The sequence below is a fragment of the Salmo salar genome, chromosome 14 (genome assembly GCF_965601325.2).
Source record: "Salmo salar chromosome 14, fSalSal1, whole genome shotgun sequence".
NCBI classification, from domain to species: domain Eukaryota; kingdom Metazoa; phylum Chordata; class Actinopteri; order Salmoniformes; family Salmonidae; genus Salmo; species Salmo salar.
The window spans coordinates 99,657,359-99,676,706 of NC_138304.1; the positions used below are offsets into that span (position 1 = coordinate 99,657,359).

General features: G+C 44.9%; 1 protein-coding gene across 4 annotated transcripts; it reads left to right on the forward strand.

The window, feature by feature from the left end:
- The first annotated feature begins 6,368 nt into the window (after nt 1-6,368).
- Nucleotides 6,369-18,606, forward strand: LOC106570599 (sodium/potassium-transporting ATPase subunit beta-1-interacting protein 1). Of its 4 annotated transcripts, XM_014143057.3 has the most exons (8): nt 6,379-6,725; nt 6,992-7,334; nt 11,302-11,439; nt 13,176-13,265; nt 14,662-14,859; nt 16,124-16,184; nt 16,897-16,978; nt 17,543-18,606. In XM_014143057.3, exons 2-8 carry the CDS (start codon nt 7,281-7,283, stop codon nt 17,550-17,552), a joined length of 633 nt encoding a protein of 210 aa, XP_013998532.1. In that variant the 5' UTR covers nt 6,379-6,725; nt 6,992-7,280; the 3' UTR covers nt 17,553-18,606. The 4 variants fall into 4 exon arrangements, with proteins under 4 accessions (XP_013998533.1, XP_013998532.1, XP_013998531.1 ...); XM_014143058.3 differs by having other exon boundaries at nt 6,369-7,334; nt 16,897-16,982; XM_014143056.3 differs by having other exon boundaries at nt 6,379-7,334.
- Nucleotides 18,607-19,348: the final 742 nt, after the last annotated feature.

The window sequence follows — 19,348 nt, forward strand, 5'->3', positions numbered from 1 at the left end:
AATTGGCCATTCCGATTAATCGGTCGACCTCTACTCTCGATGGGGCAGCTTTAGAACTTTTTGAGTATCTGGGGACCCATGCCAAATCTTTTCAGTCTCCTGAGGGGGAGAAGGTGTTGTCGTGCCCTCTTCACGACTGTCTTGGTGTGTTTAGACCATGATAGTTCGTTGATGTAGACACCAAGGAACTTAACTCTCGACCTGCTCCACTACAGCCCCGTCGATGTGAATGGGGGCCTGTTCGGCCTGCCTTTTCCTGTAGTCCACAATCAGCTCCTTTGTCTTACTCACATTGAGAGAGAGGTTGTTGTCCTGGCACCACACTGCCAGTTCTCTGACCACCTTGCTATAAGCTGTCTCATCGTTGTCGGTGATCAGGCCTACCACTGTTGTGTCGTCAGCAGACTTAATTATGGTGTTGGAGTAATGTTTGGCCACACAATCGTGGGTGAACAGTGAGTAAAAGAGGGACTAAGTACACACCCCTGAGGGGCCCCAGTGTTGAGGATCAGCGTGGCAGACATGTTGCCTACCCTTACGACCTGGGGGCGGCCTGTCAGGATGTCCAGAATCCAGTTTCAGAGGGAGGTGTTTAGTCCCAGAGTCCTTAGCTTAGTGATGAACTTTGTGGGCACTATGGTGTTGAACGCTGAGCTGTAGTCAATGAACAGCATTCTCATATAGGTGTTCCTTTTGTCCAGGTGAGAAAGGGCAGTGTGGAGTGTGATTGAGATTGCGTCATCTGTTGAGGCGGTATGTGAATTGGAGTGGGTCTAGGGTATCTGGGAGGATGCTGTTGGTGTGAGCCATGACCAGCCTTTCAAAGCACTTCATGGCTACCGACATGAGTACTACGGGGTGGTAATCATTCAGGCAGGTTACCTTTGCTTCCTTGGGCACAGGGACTATGGTGGTCTGCTTGAAACACGTAGGTATTACAGACTCGGTCAGGGAGAGGTTGAAAATGTCAGCGAAGACACTTGCCAGTTGGCCCGCGCATGCTTTGAGTACATGTCCTGGTAATCTGTCTTGCCCCGCGGCTTTGTGAATGTTGACCTGTTTAAAGGTCTTGCTCACATTGGCTACCAAGAGCATTATCACACAGTCATCCAGAACAGCTAGTGCTCTTGTGCATGCTTCAGTGTTGCTGGCCTCGAAGCGAGCATAAAAGGTTTTTAGCTCATCTGGTAGGCTCGCGTCTGGGTTTCCTTTTGTAGTCCGTAATAGTTTTCAAGCCCTGCCACATCCAACCAGAGTCACAGCCGGTGTAGTAGGATTCAATCTTAGTCCTGTATTGACCCTTTGCCTCTTTGATGGTTCATCGGAGGTTGTAGCGGGATTTCTTATAAGCGTCCGGATTAGTGTCCCGCTCCTTGAAAGTGGCAGCTCTAGCCTTTAGCTCGATGTGGATGTTGCCTGTAATCCAAGGCTTCTGGTTGGGATATGTAAGTACGGTCACTGTGAGGATGATGTCGTCGATGCACTTATTGATGAAGCCGATGACTGAGGTGGTGTACTCCTCAATGCCATTGAATGAATCCTGGAACATATTCCAGTCTGTGCTAGCAAAACAGTCCTGTAGTGTAGTATCTGCGTCATTTGACCACTTCCGTATTGAACGAGTCACTGGTACTTCCTGCTTTTGTTTTTGCTTGTAATCTGAAATCGTAGGATAGAATTATGGTCAGATTTGCCAAAATCGAGGGCGAGGGCGAGGGAGAGCTTTTGTATGCATCGCTGTGTGTGGAGTAAAGGTGGTCTAGAGTTTTTTTCCCCCTCTGGTTGCACATGTGACATGCTGGTAAATTTGGTAAAACTGATTTAAGTTTGCCTGCATTAAAGTTCCCGGCCACTAAGAGCGCCGCTTCTGGATGAGCATTTTCTTCTTTGCTTATGGCCTTATAGAGTTGGTTAAGTGAGGTCTTAGTGCCAGCATCGGTCTGTGGTAGTAAATAGACGGCTATGAATAATATAGATGAGAACTCTCTTGGTAGATAGTGTGGTCTACAGCTTATCATAAGGTACTCTACCTCAGGCGAGCAATACCTCAAGACTTCTTTAATATTAGACATCGCACACCAGCTGTTATTGACAAATAGAGACACACTCCCGCCCCTGGTCTTAGTAGACGTAGCTACTCTGTTCTGCCGGTTCATGAAAAATCCCGCCAGCTCTATATTATCCCTGTCGTCTTTCAGCTGTGACTCGGTGAAACATAAGATATTACAGTTTTTAATGTCCCGTTGGTAGGATAATCTTAATTGTAGGTCATCCATTTTATTTTCAAATGATTGCACGTTAGCCAGTAGAACGGATGGCAGTGGGAGTTTACTCGCTCGCCTACGGATTCTCAGAAGGCTACCCCATCTGCGCTCCCTTTTCCTCCGTCTTTTCTTCATTCAAATGACGGGGATTTGGGCCTGTTCCCAGGAAAGCAGTATATCCTTCTCGTCGGCCTCGTTAAAGGAAAAAGCTTCTTCCAGTTCGTTGTGAGTAATCGCTTTTCTGATGTCCAGAAGTGACGGTAGCAGCAACATTATGCACAAAATAAGTAACAAGCAATGCAAAAAAACTAACAAAATAGCACAGTTGGTTAGGAGCATGTAAACGTCAGCCATTCTCTTCGGCGCCGTCTTATCTCAATTTCAGTTTGTGAGAAAGCAAGCACTGAAAGTGTAGGGAGTCATTGTAACATCTAAATCACTGTGAAATATCTTTTCAATAACAAAAAATATTGCTTTTACAGCTGTTTGAAGCTGGTGGTCCAGTTACTTTCAGTTTTGGTTCACCCCAGGGGGTCAAAATCAAAAGTAACAGTCAGTATCTGGTGTGGCCACCAGCTGCATTAAGTACTGCAGTGCATCTCCTCTTCATGGATTGCACCAGATTTGCCAGTTCTTACTGTGAGATGTTACCCCACTCTTCCACCAAGGCACCTACAAGTTCCTGGACATTTTTGGGGGGAATGGCCCTAGCCCTCACCCTCTGATCCAACAGGTCCCAGACATTCTCAATGGGATTGAGATCCGGGCTCTTAGCTGGCCATGGCAGAACACTGACATTCCTGTCTTGCAGGAAATCACACACAGAACGAGCAGTATGGCTGGTGGCATTGTCATGCTGGAGGGTCATGTCAGGATGAGCCTGCAGGAAGGGTACCACATGAGGGAGGAGGATGTCTTCCCTGTAACGCACAGTGTTGAGATTGCCTGCAATGGCAACAAGCTCAGTCCGATGATGCTGTGACACACCGCCCCAGACTATGATGGACCCTCCACCTCCAAATCGATCCCGCTCCAGAGTACAGGCCTCAGTCTAACGCTCATTCCTTTGACGATAAACGTGAATCCGACCATCACCCCTGGTGAGACGAAACCATGACTCGTCAGTGAAGAGCACTTTTTGCCAGTCCTGTCTGGTCCAGCGACGGTGGGTTTGTGCCCATAGGCAACGTTGTTGCCTGTGATGTCTGGTGAGGACCTGCCTTACAACAAGCCCTCAGTCCAGCCTCTCTCAGCCTATTGCGGACAGACTGAGCACTGATGGAGGGATTGTGCGTTCCTGGTGTAACTCGAGCAGTTGATGTTGCCATCCTGTACCTGTCCCACAGGTGTGATGTTCAGATGTACCGATCCTGTGCAGGTGTTGTTACACGTGATCTGCCACTGCGAGGACGATCAGCTGTCCGTCCTGTCTCCCTGTAGCGCTGTCTTAGGTGTCTCACAGTTCGGACATTGCAATTTATTGCCCTGGCCACATCTGCAGTCCTCATGCCTCCTTGCAGCATGCCTAAGGCACGTTCACGCAGATGAGCAGGGACCCTGGGCATCTTTCTTTTGGTGTTTTTCAGAGTCCGAGCAAAAGTAGTCTTTTTGCGCATGTGAACGTGCTCTTCGTTCTTTTCCTTTGCTATTGAACATAGTAATCTCAGTCTGAAATGTTATTGTTTATTTAGATATTAGACAACCTGAGGATTAATAAAAAACATTGTTTGACTCATTTGGATGAACTCTGCTAGTAACTTTTTGGAATCCTTTGTATGCATGTTGAAGGACGGGATTATTGAATTCAATAGCGCCAACTAAACTGAGTTTTTGGGATATAAAGAAGGACTTTATCGAACAAAACGACCATTCATTGTGTAGCTGGGACCCTTGGGATTGTAAACAGAGTAAGATTTTCAAAAGTAAGTGATTTATTTTATCGCTATTTTGTGATTTTGTGTCGCCTGTGCTGGTTTGAAAATGATGTTGTTGTGGGGCGCTGTCCTCAGGCAATCGAATGCTATGCTTTCGCCGTAAAGCCTTTTTGAAATCTGAAAAAGCAGTTCGATTACCAAGATTCTAAGCTAAAGAATCATGTATGACACTTGTATTTTCATTCATGTTTAATATTACGATTTTGAATTTGGCGCGCTCCGATTTCACCGGATGTTGTCGAATTTTATCCCGCTAGCGGGATCTCCTCTCTAATTAACGACCGTTCCACAGGTGCATGTTCATGTAATTGTTTATGGTTCATTGAACAAGCACGGGAAACAGTGTTTAAACCATTTACAATGAATATCTGTTAATTTGTAAAAATCCAAACAATTTATCTTTGAAAGACAGGGTCCTGAAAAAGGGACGTTTCTTTTTCTTTTGAGTTTATATTGACACTTTCTGAAATTATAATGCAAAAATAAAATCCTATTTGTAGAACCTTTTTAAGTGCCAAATAAAGTAACAGGGTTGACAATTTCTTCTGAAATCAGCCGTAAATCCCCTGTGTGACAGCGGGAATGGAAGATTGCAGGGTGCAATGGTGAGTGGCAAATAAATTCAAGCTTCACACAAAAAAATGGTATTGTTAAATAATTTCGAGCTTGTCTATTTATGGGTAACAGGGTTGATTGCCTTATGCTAAACTCACTCAGTTTTCCACAACATAAGACCAGAAAATTTGCCTGGCTAACCAAACTCATTGCGCCGCCACGCCCACAAACGTTTCTTCCCTGCAATCAAATCAAAGTTTATTTGTCACGTGCGCCGAATACAACAGGTATTAAATCTTACACTGAAATGCTTACTTACAAGCCCTTAACCAACAGTGCAATTTTTAAGTAAAAAAAAAATGGTATTCGGTGAACAATTTAGATAAGTAAGGAAATAAAAAAAACAACAGTGGTCATTGATGTGGTGTACTCCAATGAGTCTTCCCCAACGATTTCAACAACAAACACATTGTAAGCGTTCTGATTGGTCCAGAGCCAGAAGCCCATGGGTAAAGCAAGCCAAATGGCTGATGACCTTTGTTTTGTACAACAGCCCTCATCTAGATGTCACCACAAACGACTTGAAGGATTGCAGAGACTGAAGTATGTAGCAAACATGGAGCAGTGGAAGAATTCAGTTTGAGTCGTCGGGCATCCAGAAAACCAGCTCGCCTGCTTTTACACTATAATTTCACTGTTAGATGCTCAATGTTTATTTAAAAAAAACAAAATATATATTTCAAAAAGGAATAACTGGATTAAAACGAGAGTTCAGTTCACGTAACAGAGTTGACCTTAAAATGAGGGACATACTATAATGAATCACTAATCACATTAAAATAAATCTTCAGAAATTACTTTGTCAAAGCAACAAAATAACTAGGGCTTTACAATGATGGTGATAACTTGGAGAAATGTTGAAGTTAAGTGGGCTAGAATCTTCTTAGAAGTCACACAGGGACATGTCAAAATGCTGGATTTTTTAAATTCTCCATGTGGTCTATATCAAAGGACACTTAATTTAATATAACAGGCTTTTAAAAAAAACAATATTGCTGTCTATAATTTCTACTTAATATATCAAAGGAACGCACGCAAAAAGTACTCTTTGTGGAAAGACCCTGAAGCTGAATGTGTGTGTTTTGTAATACCCGTCTTTACTCTGAATGTGTTAGTACTTTGTATCCTTTAAAAAACAAACTGTGACACTCTTAAACACAGCCATACAACTAGGTATTTAAATAGCTATAAGGTTTTTGAGTTTTAAAATGTGCAATTTGGATTTAACTATCTAAGTAATACATTATTTAGATTGGTTTCATGCAACAACAACAAAAATATATATATATTTTTAAACACTAGCTGCCTACCATTATAGAGCATAGACCTAGATATTGTATTTGCTGTGACCTTTTTCAGTCTGGTATTATTCACAAACTTTTATTAGATTCGCAACGAGCCCCGTTTCTTTTGTCTGTCTGCTGAACCCCTCGCGCTCCTCTGTTCCGTTCGCCATGCGGTCGCGCGCACGCGGTCGGTATTATGCGGGACCGTGTTCGACTCCTTTTGAAATTACATTCTTCCTTCCTTCCTTCCTCCTCCGCTCTTCACCTTGAGGTTCTAATAGATTTGACAACGTTTTGAAAAGTAAAAACCAATCTAGTAGGATGACTTACTCTCACATATAATCCTGTAAGATCAGTGGTCGCCACAAGGAAGGACAGAAGGATGTTGATCGTTGTATCGGGATCACGGCCCAGTTCCGCTGAAACGGATAGAGGATTTGCGCTGCCGCGTGCCCGCGCCCGCCCCAGCAGGCACCACGGATTGTTGACAAAGACTCCGCGAGACGGAAAAGAGAGCCCGAGCTTTGGTTTTTAAGCCACCGGAGGACTACGGTTGAAGACACCGTCCGTTTTTCTTTTTTTTACGGAGAACGAGGAAAGGAGCGCGAGCGTCTTGAAAATCAACCGTGAGTCACAATGAATCGTTTTGTGTGTTTCAATTCCGTTTAATCAGCCCAGGCAGCTAGCTAGCTACCTCCATCGGGTCATTTCATTCCTCCCCTCCCCGTGTGATCCGTTATCATATGCTGCTCATTTCTACCAGTTAACCCGCGAGACTTGCCCGGTTATAATAGCTTTCCGTCTTTCTTTGTGTCTATGTCTCCCCCCTCCTTCAACCTGAAGGTGTGGCCGGCTCGAGGCGATTCGGTAATACTGTCTTTGCTTTAAACAGTTGTCGGACTGGCGCGTGAAGAACCCCCCCCCCCCCCCCGGCGAACTACATGCACCTTTACATACCGACACCGACAGAATGATCACAGTGGGCCGGGATGGGTCGGTGTGATTAACGGCAGTCTCAAGGAGTCTTCCATACCTAGAAGAACCAGGAGGACCAGGTCCAGGCGTGGTTTGGCCGGGCATGGTGTGATCTGAGTCGGGCAGCCAGTCTGGGTCTGACCGGTGACCACCCGTCCTTTCCCCGGAGCCTGCGTGGCCCCAAGCCGCGTCCAGAGCCCTCCAAGATGGGGAAGTGTGACGGGAGAGTTACGCTGGTGGCGATATGTTCACTGCAGCTGGTGAGTGTTTGTTGCAGTGATGTGTGAATGGGAAAAGATGTGTGTGTGATGCTTATCCACAATAACCACTCTGTCCCGCTTCCCATCCCTCTCCCACTCACTGAATCTAAGAGGGAGAGAGAAAGATGGTCTGACTGAAAAACGTTTGAACTATTAACAGTGTGTCACATTATTGGCAACCACAGGACAAGTGTGTGGTGATCACTGTATTCTGGGAACCAATGCTTTGAAAGTAACAGCAGGAAAACAAGAGAGCGCTCTTCCTCTCATCTATATCCTGCTCTTCCTCTCATCTATATCCTGCTCTTCCTCTCATCTATATCCTGCTCTTCCTCTCATCTATATCCTGCTCTTCCTCTCATCTACATCCTGCTCTTCCTCTCATCTACATCCTGCTCTTCCTCTCATCTACATCCTGCTCTTCCTCTCATCTACATCCTGCTCTTCCTCTCATCTACATCCTGCTCTTCCTCTCATCTACGTCCTGCTCTTCCTCTCATCTACGTCCTGCTCTTCCTCTCATCTACGTCCTGCTCTTCCTCTCATCGACATCCTGCTCTTCCTCTCATCTACATCCTGCTCTTCCTCTCATCGACATCCTGCTCTTCCTCTCATCTATATCCTGCTCTTCCTCTCATCGACATCCTGCTCTTCCTCTCATCTATATCCTGCTCTTCCTCTCATCTATATCCTGCTCTTCCTCTCATCTATATCCTGCTCTTCCTCTCATCAACATCCTGCTCTTCCTCTCATCGACATCCTGCTCTTCCTCTCATCTACATCCTGCTCTTCCTCTCATCTACGTCCTGCTCTTCCTCTCATCTACGTCCTGCTCTTCCTCTCATCTACATCCTGCTCTTCCTCTCATCGACATCCTGCTCTTCCTCTCATCTATATCCTGCTCTTCCTCTCATCTATATCCTGCTCTTCCTCTCATCTACATCCTGCTCTTCCTCTCATCGACGTCCTGCTCTTCCTCTCATCGACATCCTGCTCTTCCTCTCATCGACATCCTGCTCTTCCTCTCATCTATATCCTGCTCTTCCTCTCATCTATATCCTGCTCTTCCTCTCATCTACATCCTGCTCTTCCTCTCATCTACATCCTGCTCTTCCTCTCATCTACATCCTGCTCTTCCTCTCATCGACATCCTGCTCTTCCTCTCATCTATATCCTGCTCTTCCTCTCATCTATATCCTGCTCTTCCTCTCATCTACATCCTGCTCTTCCTCTCATCTATATCCTGCTCTTCCTCTCATCGACATCCTGCTCTTCCTCTCATCTATATCCTGCTCTTCCTCTCATCTACGTCCTGCTCTTCCTCTCATCTACGTCCTGCTCTTCCTGCTCTTCCTCTCATCTACGTCCTGCTCTTCCTCTCATCTACATCCTGCTCTTCCTCTGATCTACATCCTGCTCTTCCTCTCATCTATATCCTGCTCTTCCTCTCATCTATATCCTGCTCTTCCTCTCATCTATATCCTGCTCTTCCTCTCATCTACATCCTGCTCTTCCTGTCTTCCTGCTCTTCCTGCTCTTCCTCTCATCTATATCCTGCTCTTCCTCTCATCTATATCCTGCTCTTCCTCTCATCTATATCCTGCTCTTCCTCTCATCTACGTCCTGCTCTTCCTCTCATCTACATCCTGCTCTTCCTCTCATCTATATCCTGCTCTTCCTCTCATCTATATCCTGCTCTTCCTCTCATCTACATCCTGCTCTTCCTGTCTTCCTGCTCTTCCTCTCATCTATATCCTGCTCTTCCTCTCATCTATATCCTGCTCTTCCTCTCATCTATATCCTGCTCTTCCTCTCATCTATATCCTGCTCTTCCTCTCATCTATATCCTGCTCTTCCTCTCATCTACATCCTGCTCTTCCTCTCATCGACATCCTGCTCTTCCTCTCATCGACATCCTGCTCTTCCTCTCATCGACATCCTGCTCTTCCTCTCATCGACATCCTGCTCTTCCTCTCATCGACATCCTGCTCTTCCTCTCATCGACATCCTGCTCTTCCTCTCATCGACATCCTGCTCTTCCTCTCATCGACATCCTGCTCTTCCTCTCATCTACATCCTGCTCTTCCTGTCTTCCTGTCTTCCTGCTCTTCCTCTCATCTATATCCTGCTCTTCCTCTCATCTATATCCTGCTCTTCCTGTCTTCCTGCTCTTCCTGCTTTTCCTCTCATCTACGTCCTGCTCTTCCTCTCATCTATATCCTGCTCTTCCTCTCATCTACGTCCTGCTCTTCCTCTCATCTATATCCTGCTCTTCCTCTCATCTACGTCCTGCTCTTCCTCTCATCTACATACTGCTCTTCCTCTCATCTATATCCTGCTCTTCCTCTCATCTACATCCTGCTCTTCCTCTCATCTACGTCCTGCTCTTCCTCTCATCTACATCCTGCTCTTCCTCTCATCTATATCCTGCTCTTCCTCTCATCTATATCCTGCTCTTCCTCTCATCTATATCCTGCTCTTCCTCTCATCTACATCCTGCTCTTCCTGTCTTCCTGCTCTTCCTGCTCTTCCTCTCATCTATATCCTGCTCTTCCTCTCATCTATATCCTGCTCTTCCTCTCATCTACATCCTGCTCTTCCTCTCATCTACATCCTGCTCTTCCTCTCATCTACATCCTGCTCTTCCTCTCATCTACATCCTGCTCTTCCTCTCATCTACATCCTGCTCTTCCTCTCATCTATATCCTGCTCTTCCTCTCATCTATATCCTGCTCTTCCTCTCATCTATATCCTGCTCTTCCTCTCATCTATATCCTGCTCTTCCTCTCATCTACATCCTGCTCTTCCTGTCTTCCTGCTCTTCCTGCTCTTCCTCTCATCTATATCCTGCTCTTCCTCTCATCTATATCCTGCTCTTCCTCTCATCTACATCCTGCTCTTCCTCTCATCTACATCCTGCTCTTCCTCTCATCTACATCCTGCTCTTCCTCTCATCTACATCCTGCTCTTCCTCTCATCGACATCCTGCTCTTCCTCTCATCTACATCCTGCTCTTCCTCTCATCTACATCCTGCTCTTCCTGTCTTCCTGCTCTTCCTGCTCTTCCTCTCATCTATATCCTGCTCTTCCTCTCATCTATATCCTGCTCTTCCTCTCATCTACGTCCTGCTCTTCCTCTCATCTATATCCTGCTCTTCCTCTCATCTACGTCCTGTCTTCCTGTCTTCCTGTCTTCCTGTCTTCCTGCTACTCTTTGTCTATTTGGTCAAAACTTTTATTTCTGTTTCTTATTTTCTACTTTTTATTTTCTGTGTTTTTATTAGTGTGTGTGTGTGTGTGGTGTGTGTGTGTGTGATATATTGTGTGGCAGTGGGTACAGCTTATTTTCTGTGTTTTTATTAGTGTGTGTGTGTGTGTGTGACAGTGGGTACAGCTGTGTGTGTGTGTGAGATATACTGTGTGACAGTGGGTACAGCTTATTTTCTGTGTTTTTATTAGTGTGTGTGTGTGACAGTGGGTACAGCTGTGTGTGTGTGTGTGTGATATACTGTGTGACAGTGGGTACAGCTTATTTTCTGTGTTTTTATTAGTGTGTGTAATTGTGATATACTGTGTGACAGTGGGTACAGCTGTGTGTGTGTGTGTGTGTGTGTGTGATATACTGTGTGACAGTGGGTACAGCTTATTTTCAGTAGTTTGGGGAGTTTGTGTTTTGGGGGGTAGTCCCTCGGCGGGTGCTCCTTGCAGTTTCCATGGAAACAACTGCAGCATACTGTGTGTGTGTGTGTGTGTGTGTGTGTGTGTGTGTGTGTGTGTGTGTGTGTGTGTGTGTGTGTGTGTGTGTGTGTGTGTGTGTGTGTGTGTGTGTGTGTGTGTGTGAGAGAGAGACAGTTGTTTCTTTGTGTGTCCCTGTGCATATCCCAGAGAGGGAGTGTTTGAATTTGCAACAATGTAATACCATAACGATCCCCTAGATGTATCTTGTGATATACGCGTGTGTGTATAGATGGCAGCGCTCCAGAGACAGGTGTTTGACTTCCTGGGTTACCAGTGGGCTCCTATCCTGGCCAACTTCCTCCACATCATGGCCGTCATACTGGGGATCTTTGGGACAGTGCAGTTCAGATCCCGCTACCTCATATTGGTGAGACACACACACACACACACACACACACACACACACACATACATATATATGTACATACATACATACATACATACATACATACATACATACATACATACATCAATCACACACACTAGAGGTTGACCGATTATGATTTTAACGGCGATACCGATTATTGGAGGACCAAAAACAGCCGATACTGATTAATCGGATGATTTTTCTATATAGATATATATTTAAATGACAATTACAACAGTACTGAAGGAACAATGAACACTTATTTTATTTTAACTTAATACATAAATAAAATCAATTTATTCTCAAATAAATAATGAAACATATTCAATTTGGTTTAAATAATGCAAAAACACAGTGTTGGAGAAGAAAGTAAAAGTGCAATATGTGCCATGTAAAAAAGCTAACGTTTAAGTTCCTTGCTCAGAACATGAGAACATATGAAAGCTGGTGGTTCCTTTTAACATGAGTCTTCAATATTCCCAGGTAAGAAGTTTTAGGTTGTAGTTATTATAGGAATTATAGGACTATTTCTCTCTATACCATTTGTATTTCATATACCTTTGACTATTGGATGTTCTTATAGACACTTTAGTATTGCCAGCCTAATCTTGGGAGTTGATGGGCTTGAAGACATTAACAGCGCTGTGCATCCCAGCATTGCTAAGAGCTGCTGTTTGAATGAATGCTTACGAGCCTGCTGCTGCCTACCACCGCTCAGACTGCTTTATCAAATATCAATTCATATACTTAATATAATAAACACACAGAAATACGAGCGTTTTGTCATTAATATGGTCAAATCCGGAAACAAAACGTTTATTCTTTCAGTGAAATACGGAACCGTTCCATATTTTATCGAGCGGGTGGCATCCATAAGTCTAAATACTGCTGTTACATTGCACAACCTTCAATGTTATGTCATAATTATGGCAAATTCATTACGGTCTTTGTTAGGAAGAAATGGTCTTCACACAGTTCTCAACGAGCCAGACTGCTGCATATACCCTGACGCAATTTCCCTAGTTAATATTGCCTGCTAACCTGAATTTCTTTGAACATTTTTATTTATTTAATTTATTTCACCTTTATTTAACTAGGCAAGTCGGTTAAGAACAAATTCTTATTTTCAATGACAGATTTTTACCATGTCAGGTTGGGGATTCGATCTTGCAACCTTCCGGTTACTGGCCCTACACTCTAACCACTAGGCTACCTGCCGCCCCTACATATGCAGGTTTTAAAAAATATACCTGAGTATTGATTTTAAGAAAGGCATTGATGTTTATGGTTAGGTACATTATTGCAACGATTGTGCTTTTTTTCGCGAATGCGCTTTTGTTAAATCATCAAGTTGAAGTAGGCTGTGATTCGATGATAAATTAACAGGCACCGCATCGATTATATGCTACGTAGGACACGCTAGATAACTACACATGGTTGATGACATTACTAGTTTAACTAGTAATGTGAAGATTGGTTGTTTTTTTTATAAGATAAGTTTAATGCTAGCTAGCAACTTACCTTAGCTCCTTACTGCACTCGCCTAACAGGTGGTCAGCCTGCTACGCAGTCTCCTTGTGGATTGCAATGTAATCGGCCATAATCGGCATCCAAAAAGGCATACTACCGATTTGTTATGAAAATTTAAAATCGGCCCCAGTTAATCGGCCATGCCGATTAATCGGTCGACCTCTAATACACACACCCTAACCCCTCTTTGTCTCTGTGTATATCAGTATGCGGTGTGGTTAGTGCTGTGGGTGGGATGGAACTCCTTCATCATCTGTTTCTACCTTGAGGTGGGACACTTGTCTCAGGTAAGAGAGGTGTGTGTGTGTTTAACGTGTTTATCATATATTTGTGTTTATAACGTGTTTAAAATTGTAATTGTCACATGTGCCGATTACTGTAGACCTTACAGTGAAATGTTTACTTACAAGCACTTAACCAACAATGCAGTTTTAAGAGGAAGAAAAAGTATTTACTAAAATAAACTGGACCTAGACTTGGGCCCCTGTACCGTTTGCTGTAAGTAGCAGAGAGAACAGTCTATGACTAGGGTGGCTGGAGTCTTCGGCGATTTAAAACATTTTTTTTTAGGGCGTTCTTCTGACTTGCACTAACATCTGTAGTGCCTTGAGGCTGAGCAGTTGCCATACCAGGCGGTGATGCAACCAGTCAGGATGCTCTCGATGGTGCAGCTGTAGAACTTTTTTAGGATCTGAGGAGCCACGCCAAATGTTTTCAGTCTCCTGAGGGGGAATAGGTTTTGTCGTGCCCTCTTCACAACTGTCTTAGTGTGTTTGGACCATGATAGTTTGCTGGTGATGTGGATACCAAGGACCTTGAAGCTCTCAACCTGCTCCACTACAGCCCCGTTGATGTGAATGGGGGCGTGTTCGGCCCTCCTTTTCCTGTAGTCCACGATCAGCTCCTTTTGTCTTGCTCACATTGAGGAAGAGAGGTTGTTATCCTGTCACCACACTGCCAGGTCTCTGATCTCCCTATAGGCTGTCTCATCGTTGTCGGTGATCAGGCCTACCACTGTTGTCGTCGGCAAACTTAATGATGGTTTTGGAGTCATGCTTGACCATGCAGTCATGGGTGAACAGGGAGTACAGGAGGGGACTGAGCACACACCCCTGAGGGGCCCCCGTGTTGAGGATCAGCATGGCAGATGTTGTTACCTACCCTTACCACTTGGGGGGCTGCCAGTCAGGAAGTCCAGGATCCAGTTGCAGAGGGAGGTGTTTAGTCCCAGGGACCCTTAGTTTATTGACGAGCACTTCATGGCTACAAACGTGAGTGCTACGGGTCGGTAGTCATTTAGGCAGGTTACCTTAGTGTTCTTGGGCACAGGGACTATAGTGGTCTGCTTGAATGTTGAATGACATGTTGGTATTATAGACTCGGTCAGGGAGAGGTTGAAAATGTCTGAAGTCTCTTGCCAGTTGGTCCGCGTATACTCAGAGTACACGTCCTGGTAATCTGTCTGAATGTTGACCTGTTTTTAAAGGTCTTACTCACTTGCCTTCGAAGCGAGCAAAGAATTGATTTAGCTCGTCTGGTAGGCTCGTGTCACTGGGCAGCTCGCGGCTGTGCTTCCCTTTTTGTAGTCTGATTTACAACATGTTTATAATGTGTGTTTATGTATTGATGTGTTTATAACGTTTGTGTGTTCATAACATGTTTTTTTTCTAATTTGTGTGTTTGTGTGTGTAGGACAGGGACTTCCTGATGACGTTCAACACGTCGCTGCATCGGTCCTGGTGGATGGAGCACGGCCCTGGTTGCCTAGTAACGCCGGTGTTGGACTCCCGCATCGCCCCTGACGACCACCATGTCATCACCGTCTCCGGCTGTCTCCTTGACTACCAGTACATTGAGGTGCTGAGTGCCGCGCTCCAGGTCCTACTGGCTGTAAGTAACACACACACACACCAGGGTTTCCCTTAGGAAAATGTGGCACCAGCGACGTTTTAATTTGCAGGACACTTTGAGAAATTTTACCGTACCCATATGGCGTCCACCCACAATGCTTAGAATGACAGAAATTATATTTTGATTTATTGTAATTTATCTTAACAAAACAATGACGTGCTTCCTTCTTAACGAATTCCGATGCGCACTTTGAAGTTGTTTAGAATAACTGTCCATGTTTACTCTTCGTCAGCCAACAACACGAGTAATGTAGTGCGCGAGAAAGAAATATTCCAAACAGAGTCTGGGACAGTTGTGGGACGATACATCCCAAATTCATACCTCCAGTACATCAAAATACCTTTAATAAAGCATTGAGGCTGATGCAACTTATTTCTTCACATTATAGCTCCGTAGCAATGCACACGAGGCAGTAGGCTACGTCCCGAATGTCAAAAGCACACTGCACATGCGAGCGGGTTTCATGTGACGGAGATTAAAATATCTGTTGTAAATTTAAACAACTAGCATGGGTTGCTAATATGACTAGGATTGTGCCTTTGGCTACCGGACAGCGAAAGAAAGTTGATTTGATAACCAATAGAACGTAAGAGAAATAGGCTACTTGTTTCAACAGCGCATGGAAGTCTTTATAAAATAATTGCCTCTACGTTTAAAGGAAAGGATTTTGGCTCGGCTACTTTGAAACAAGGTAAGACATGGCTCATGTGAAGTAAAACACTCAGGTTTCACACAATTAAATATTTGATTTCAATCTGCATAGTGCCTCCAGCTCACATTGCAAAGTGTTGTGTGATGCACTAAAGCCTGCCGACCATTGCCTAAGCACTTGAATGGCGCATGGGAACCACGCTTAAATCACTAGTTGAGAAATATAAAATAGTATCTCTTTTTAATCGTAGCCATCAGAAACTTTTTTTTTCATGCGATTTGCATTTAGAATTGTTGTGCAATTATTAACCTAAAGACTTTATTTTTTAAGGATGACCGGTCAAATGTATTTCCATCAATGAACATGTTAAAAAGCATTACTTTGCAACGGGATTTAAAAAGAAAATTCTCCCGGCTGTCCGGTGCCAATGTTATTTATCAGCTTTTCATATATATATATATTTTTTTTTTATTGGCCTGAAGCTGGCTATTATCGACTAACAGAAACCCTGACACACACACACATACACACACACACACACACACACACACATACATGATACTAACCTTATTCTCTCTGTCTCTCCCTTAGCTCTTTGGCTTTGTGTATGCCTGCTATTTGAGCAAAGTCTTCCAGGATGACGAGGATAGCTGTGAGTGTTTTGCATTTGTCTGAGGGATCCATTTATCTCTTTATTCTTTAGTCTGTCTGGGTGGTCCGTCTGTCTGTCTGGGTGGTCCGTCTGTCTGTCTGGGTGGTCCGTCCTTCTGTCTGTCTGGGTGGTCCGTCCTTCTGTCTGTCTGGGTGTTCCGTCCGTCTGTCTGTCTGTCTGGGTGGTCCGTCCGTCTGTCTGTCTGGGTGGTCCGTCTGTCTGTCTGGGTGGTCCGTCTGTCTGTCTGGGTGGTCCGTCCGTCTGTCTGTCTGGGTGGTCCGTCCGTCTGTCTGGGTGGTCCGCCTGTCTGTCTGTCTGGGTGGTCCGTCCGTCTGTCTGTCTGGGTGGTCCGTCCGTCTGTCTGGGTGGTCCGTCTGTCTGTCTGGGTGGTCCGCCTGTCTGGGTGGTCCGCCTGTCTGTCTGTCTGGGTGGTCCGTCCGTTTGTCTGTCTGGGTGGTCCGTCCGTCTGTCTGTCTGGGTGGTCCGTCCGTCTGTCTGTCTGGGTGGTCCGTCTGTCTGTCTGTCTGGGTGGTCCGCCTGTCTGGGTGGTCCGCCTGTCTGTCTGTCTGGGTGGTCCGCCTGTCTGGGTGTTCCGTCCGTCTGTCTGGGTGTTCCGTCCGTCTGTCTGTCTGGGTGTTCCGTCCGTCTGTCTGTCTGGGTGTTGCGTCTGTCTGGGTGTTCTGCCTGCCTCTGATCTCTTTCTCTCTCTCAGTTGATTTCATTGGTGGCTTTGAATCCTATGGTTACCAGCCTCCTCAGAAGACCTCCCACCTCCAACTGCAGCCCCTCTACACGTAGGTAACCTCTAACGTTTCAACCTTAACCTCACAGTGACCTCTTACCCTTCCATTCCGCAGCGGTTCAGAACAGTTAGTGAACATATTATGACATTTTGTGACGTTTTTGTTCTAATTGGTCTTCAGCAAAGTTTTTTTTCGGCTGTTCGCGCACACAAGCCGAAGTCTCCGCCCCTTTGTCGTGATTGGTCAACAGTAGGGATTCTTAAATAAAGTGTTTGTTGTCATTCAACAAATGACATTGTTTTCATGCACATTTTTACCTTGAGAAATACTGCACCAAACATCTTAGTTAGATGTAAAATTGCACAACTAAGATCTCCTTGACAAAAACGTAAAAATGTATGACAGATTTATTGAGTTAGATTAATTCAGACTATTTTCAGGAAGTGTGTACTGGCTACGGCGTCTCACGATGGACAAACGTTTTTCACGCGAAGGTCTTTTAAGGGATTATGCGAGCACTCGTTTAGCCAAGTTCGGCGGAAGGCTTTAACAAAATATATATTATTTATTGTGTGACCTACTTTCTATTTGAACTGTATGATGTCTCTCTCTCAGGGCCGGGTAGGGGAAGGGGGCGCCCCCATCAGACCACACCACAGCCGTGAAGCTGAGACGTCTTGGGAACAGAGCACTCACTCTGCGTGTCACAGTACAACTGAAAGATGGACTCACCTGTGTGTGTATGTGTGTGGTAATCGAGGGTAAACTGACTGATACCCCTGAGGTGAATGTACAGAGGACAGGGTGGAACCAGCCATTCTATGGGGGGGGGGGGGGGGGCACTGGGCGTGGTCACTTGTTAATGGACACGGAGGATATTGAGAGGACACTCTGCACCCGCTGGCTCTTTGCACTCCTAGGACCCTGTGTGTGTGTAGTTCTAAAGGACTAGCTGAATGACCTCTGAACTATTGTGGGAGGGGCCTCCAAAGTCACATGTTGTCATTTTAGAATGTGAGGTCATAATAGAACAATCGTACCCCCAATCCCAAGCTTGTCCCTAATTCTGTTGTGACAGGGTGACCCTGTGTACTCACAATCACAGCAAAAAAAGCAGAAGCGGTTTTGTCGCGATTGTGTGTACACTGGGTTAAGTGATCTGCTATGGACCAGTTTTAAGGATTGGGCTTTAGTGTCTCTGGGGAAAGTTGTGGGGATTCTGTGCATGTAAATATCCGGCTGATTGCTTTGTTTTTGGGGGTGGTGAGGGGGGTTTGCGTAGCCACGCCCCATTTACGTTTCTTCTCTCACCTTTTTCACGACCAAGAATGGTCCTTCATGACTTTAGAAATGCTTCCTCCCTCCTCCCTCACACCTTACTACCATTTCTTTCTTCTGTTATTCTCCCCCCCCCCCTCTACGCTTCATTCACTCCTTCCTTTCTTCTGTAAAGAATTCACTGGTCTGACCTGATGATATTAATGTAAGGAATACAAGGACACTGATTTATTTCACCACCATACAATAGGTCATTGTGCATTTCCAGGTCAGAAATGCCTGGCGGAGGACAGAGAAGGAGGGAGACTGTATTTCTGAAGTGGTTTCCTGGGTAAGACCTGTGTGTTTAGGAGACATTGGGAAGGGGGTTGGGGAAATAAATAAACTGTTTTTAAATTAAATCAGCCCTATGTTTTCTGCACACACACACCTTTGGACAAATTGATGTAAGTATGAATTTAGCCTTGCATTGCATGGTAGACCGTGCTGCATATAGTCATTTCTAATGACAGACTGATAAATTATTTTTGTGACTACTATTCATTGAAGTTCAGTAATTTAGCAGAGGTTCATATCCAGAGCAACTTTCAGGACCAATTGGGGTTAAGTGCCTTGCTCAAGGACACATTTTTCACCTAGTCGGTTCGGGGATTCACACTAGCGACCTTTTCAGTTGGTGGCCCACTGCTCTTTACTGTGACCCAACCCCTCTTAACCGAAAGGTTGTAAGTTCAAATTCCAGAGCTGACAAGGTACAAATCTGTCGTTCTGCCCCTGAACAGGCAGTTAACCCACTGTTCCTAGGCCGTCGTTGAAAATAAGAATTTGTTCTTAACTGACTTGCCTAGTTAAATAAAGGTAAAATAAAAAAAGTATTCCCTGTACACATTTTTAGGTATGGACAGAATGTTCAGAGAATTATGGTAATAGGGTCCAGCTGCAGCCATGGCAACATGCTGACTGCTGAGCACAGAGGGTGTTCATGAGGCTGGATCTGGATGATAAACCGCACACGAGGGGGTACTCCGGGCAGAGCAAAATTCATTTGATGGTACCAACAATGGTACCATCAAACATTTTTTTAGGAAACACTGCTGTGGACCGGTGCATTGTGAACCAACTAACAGCCAGTGTGAAAAGGGC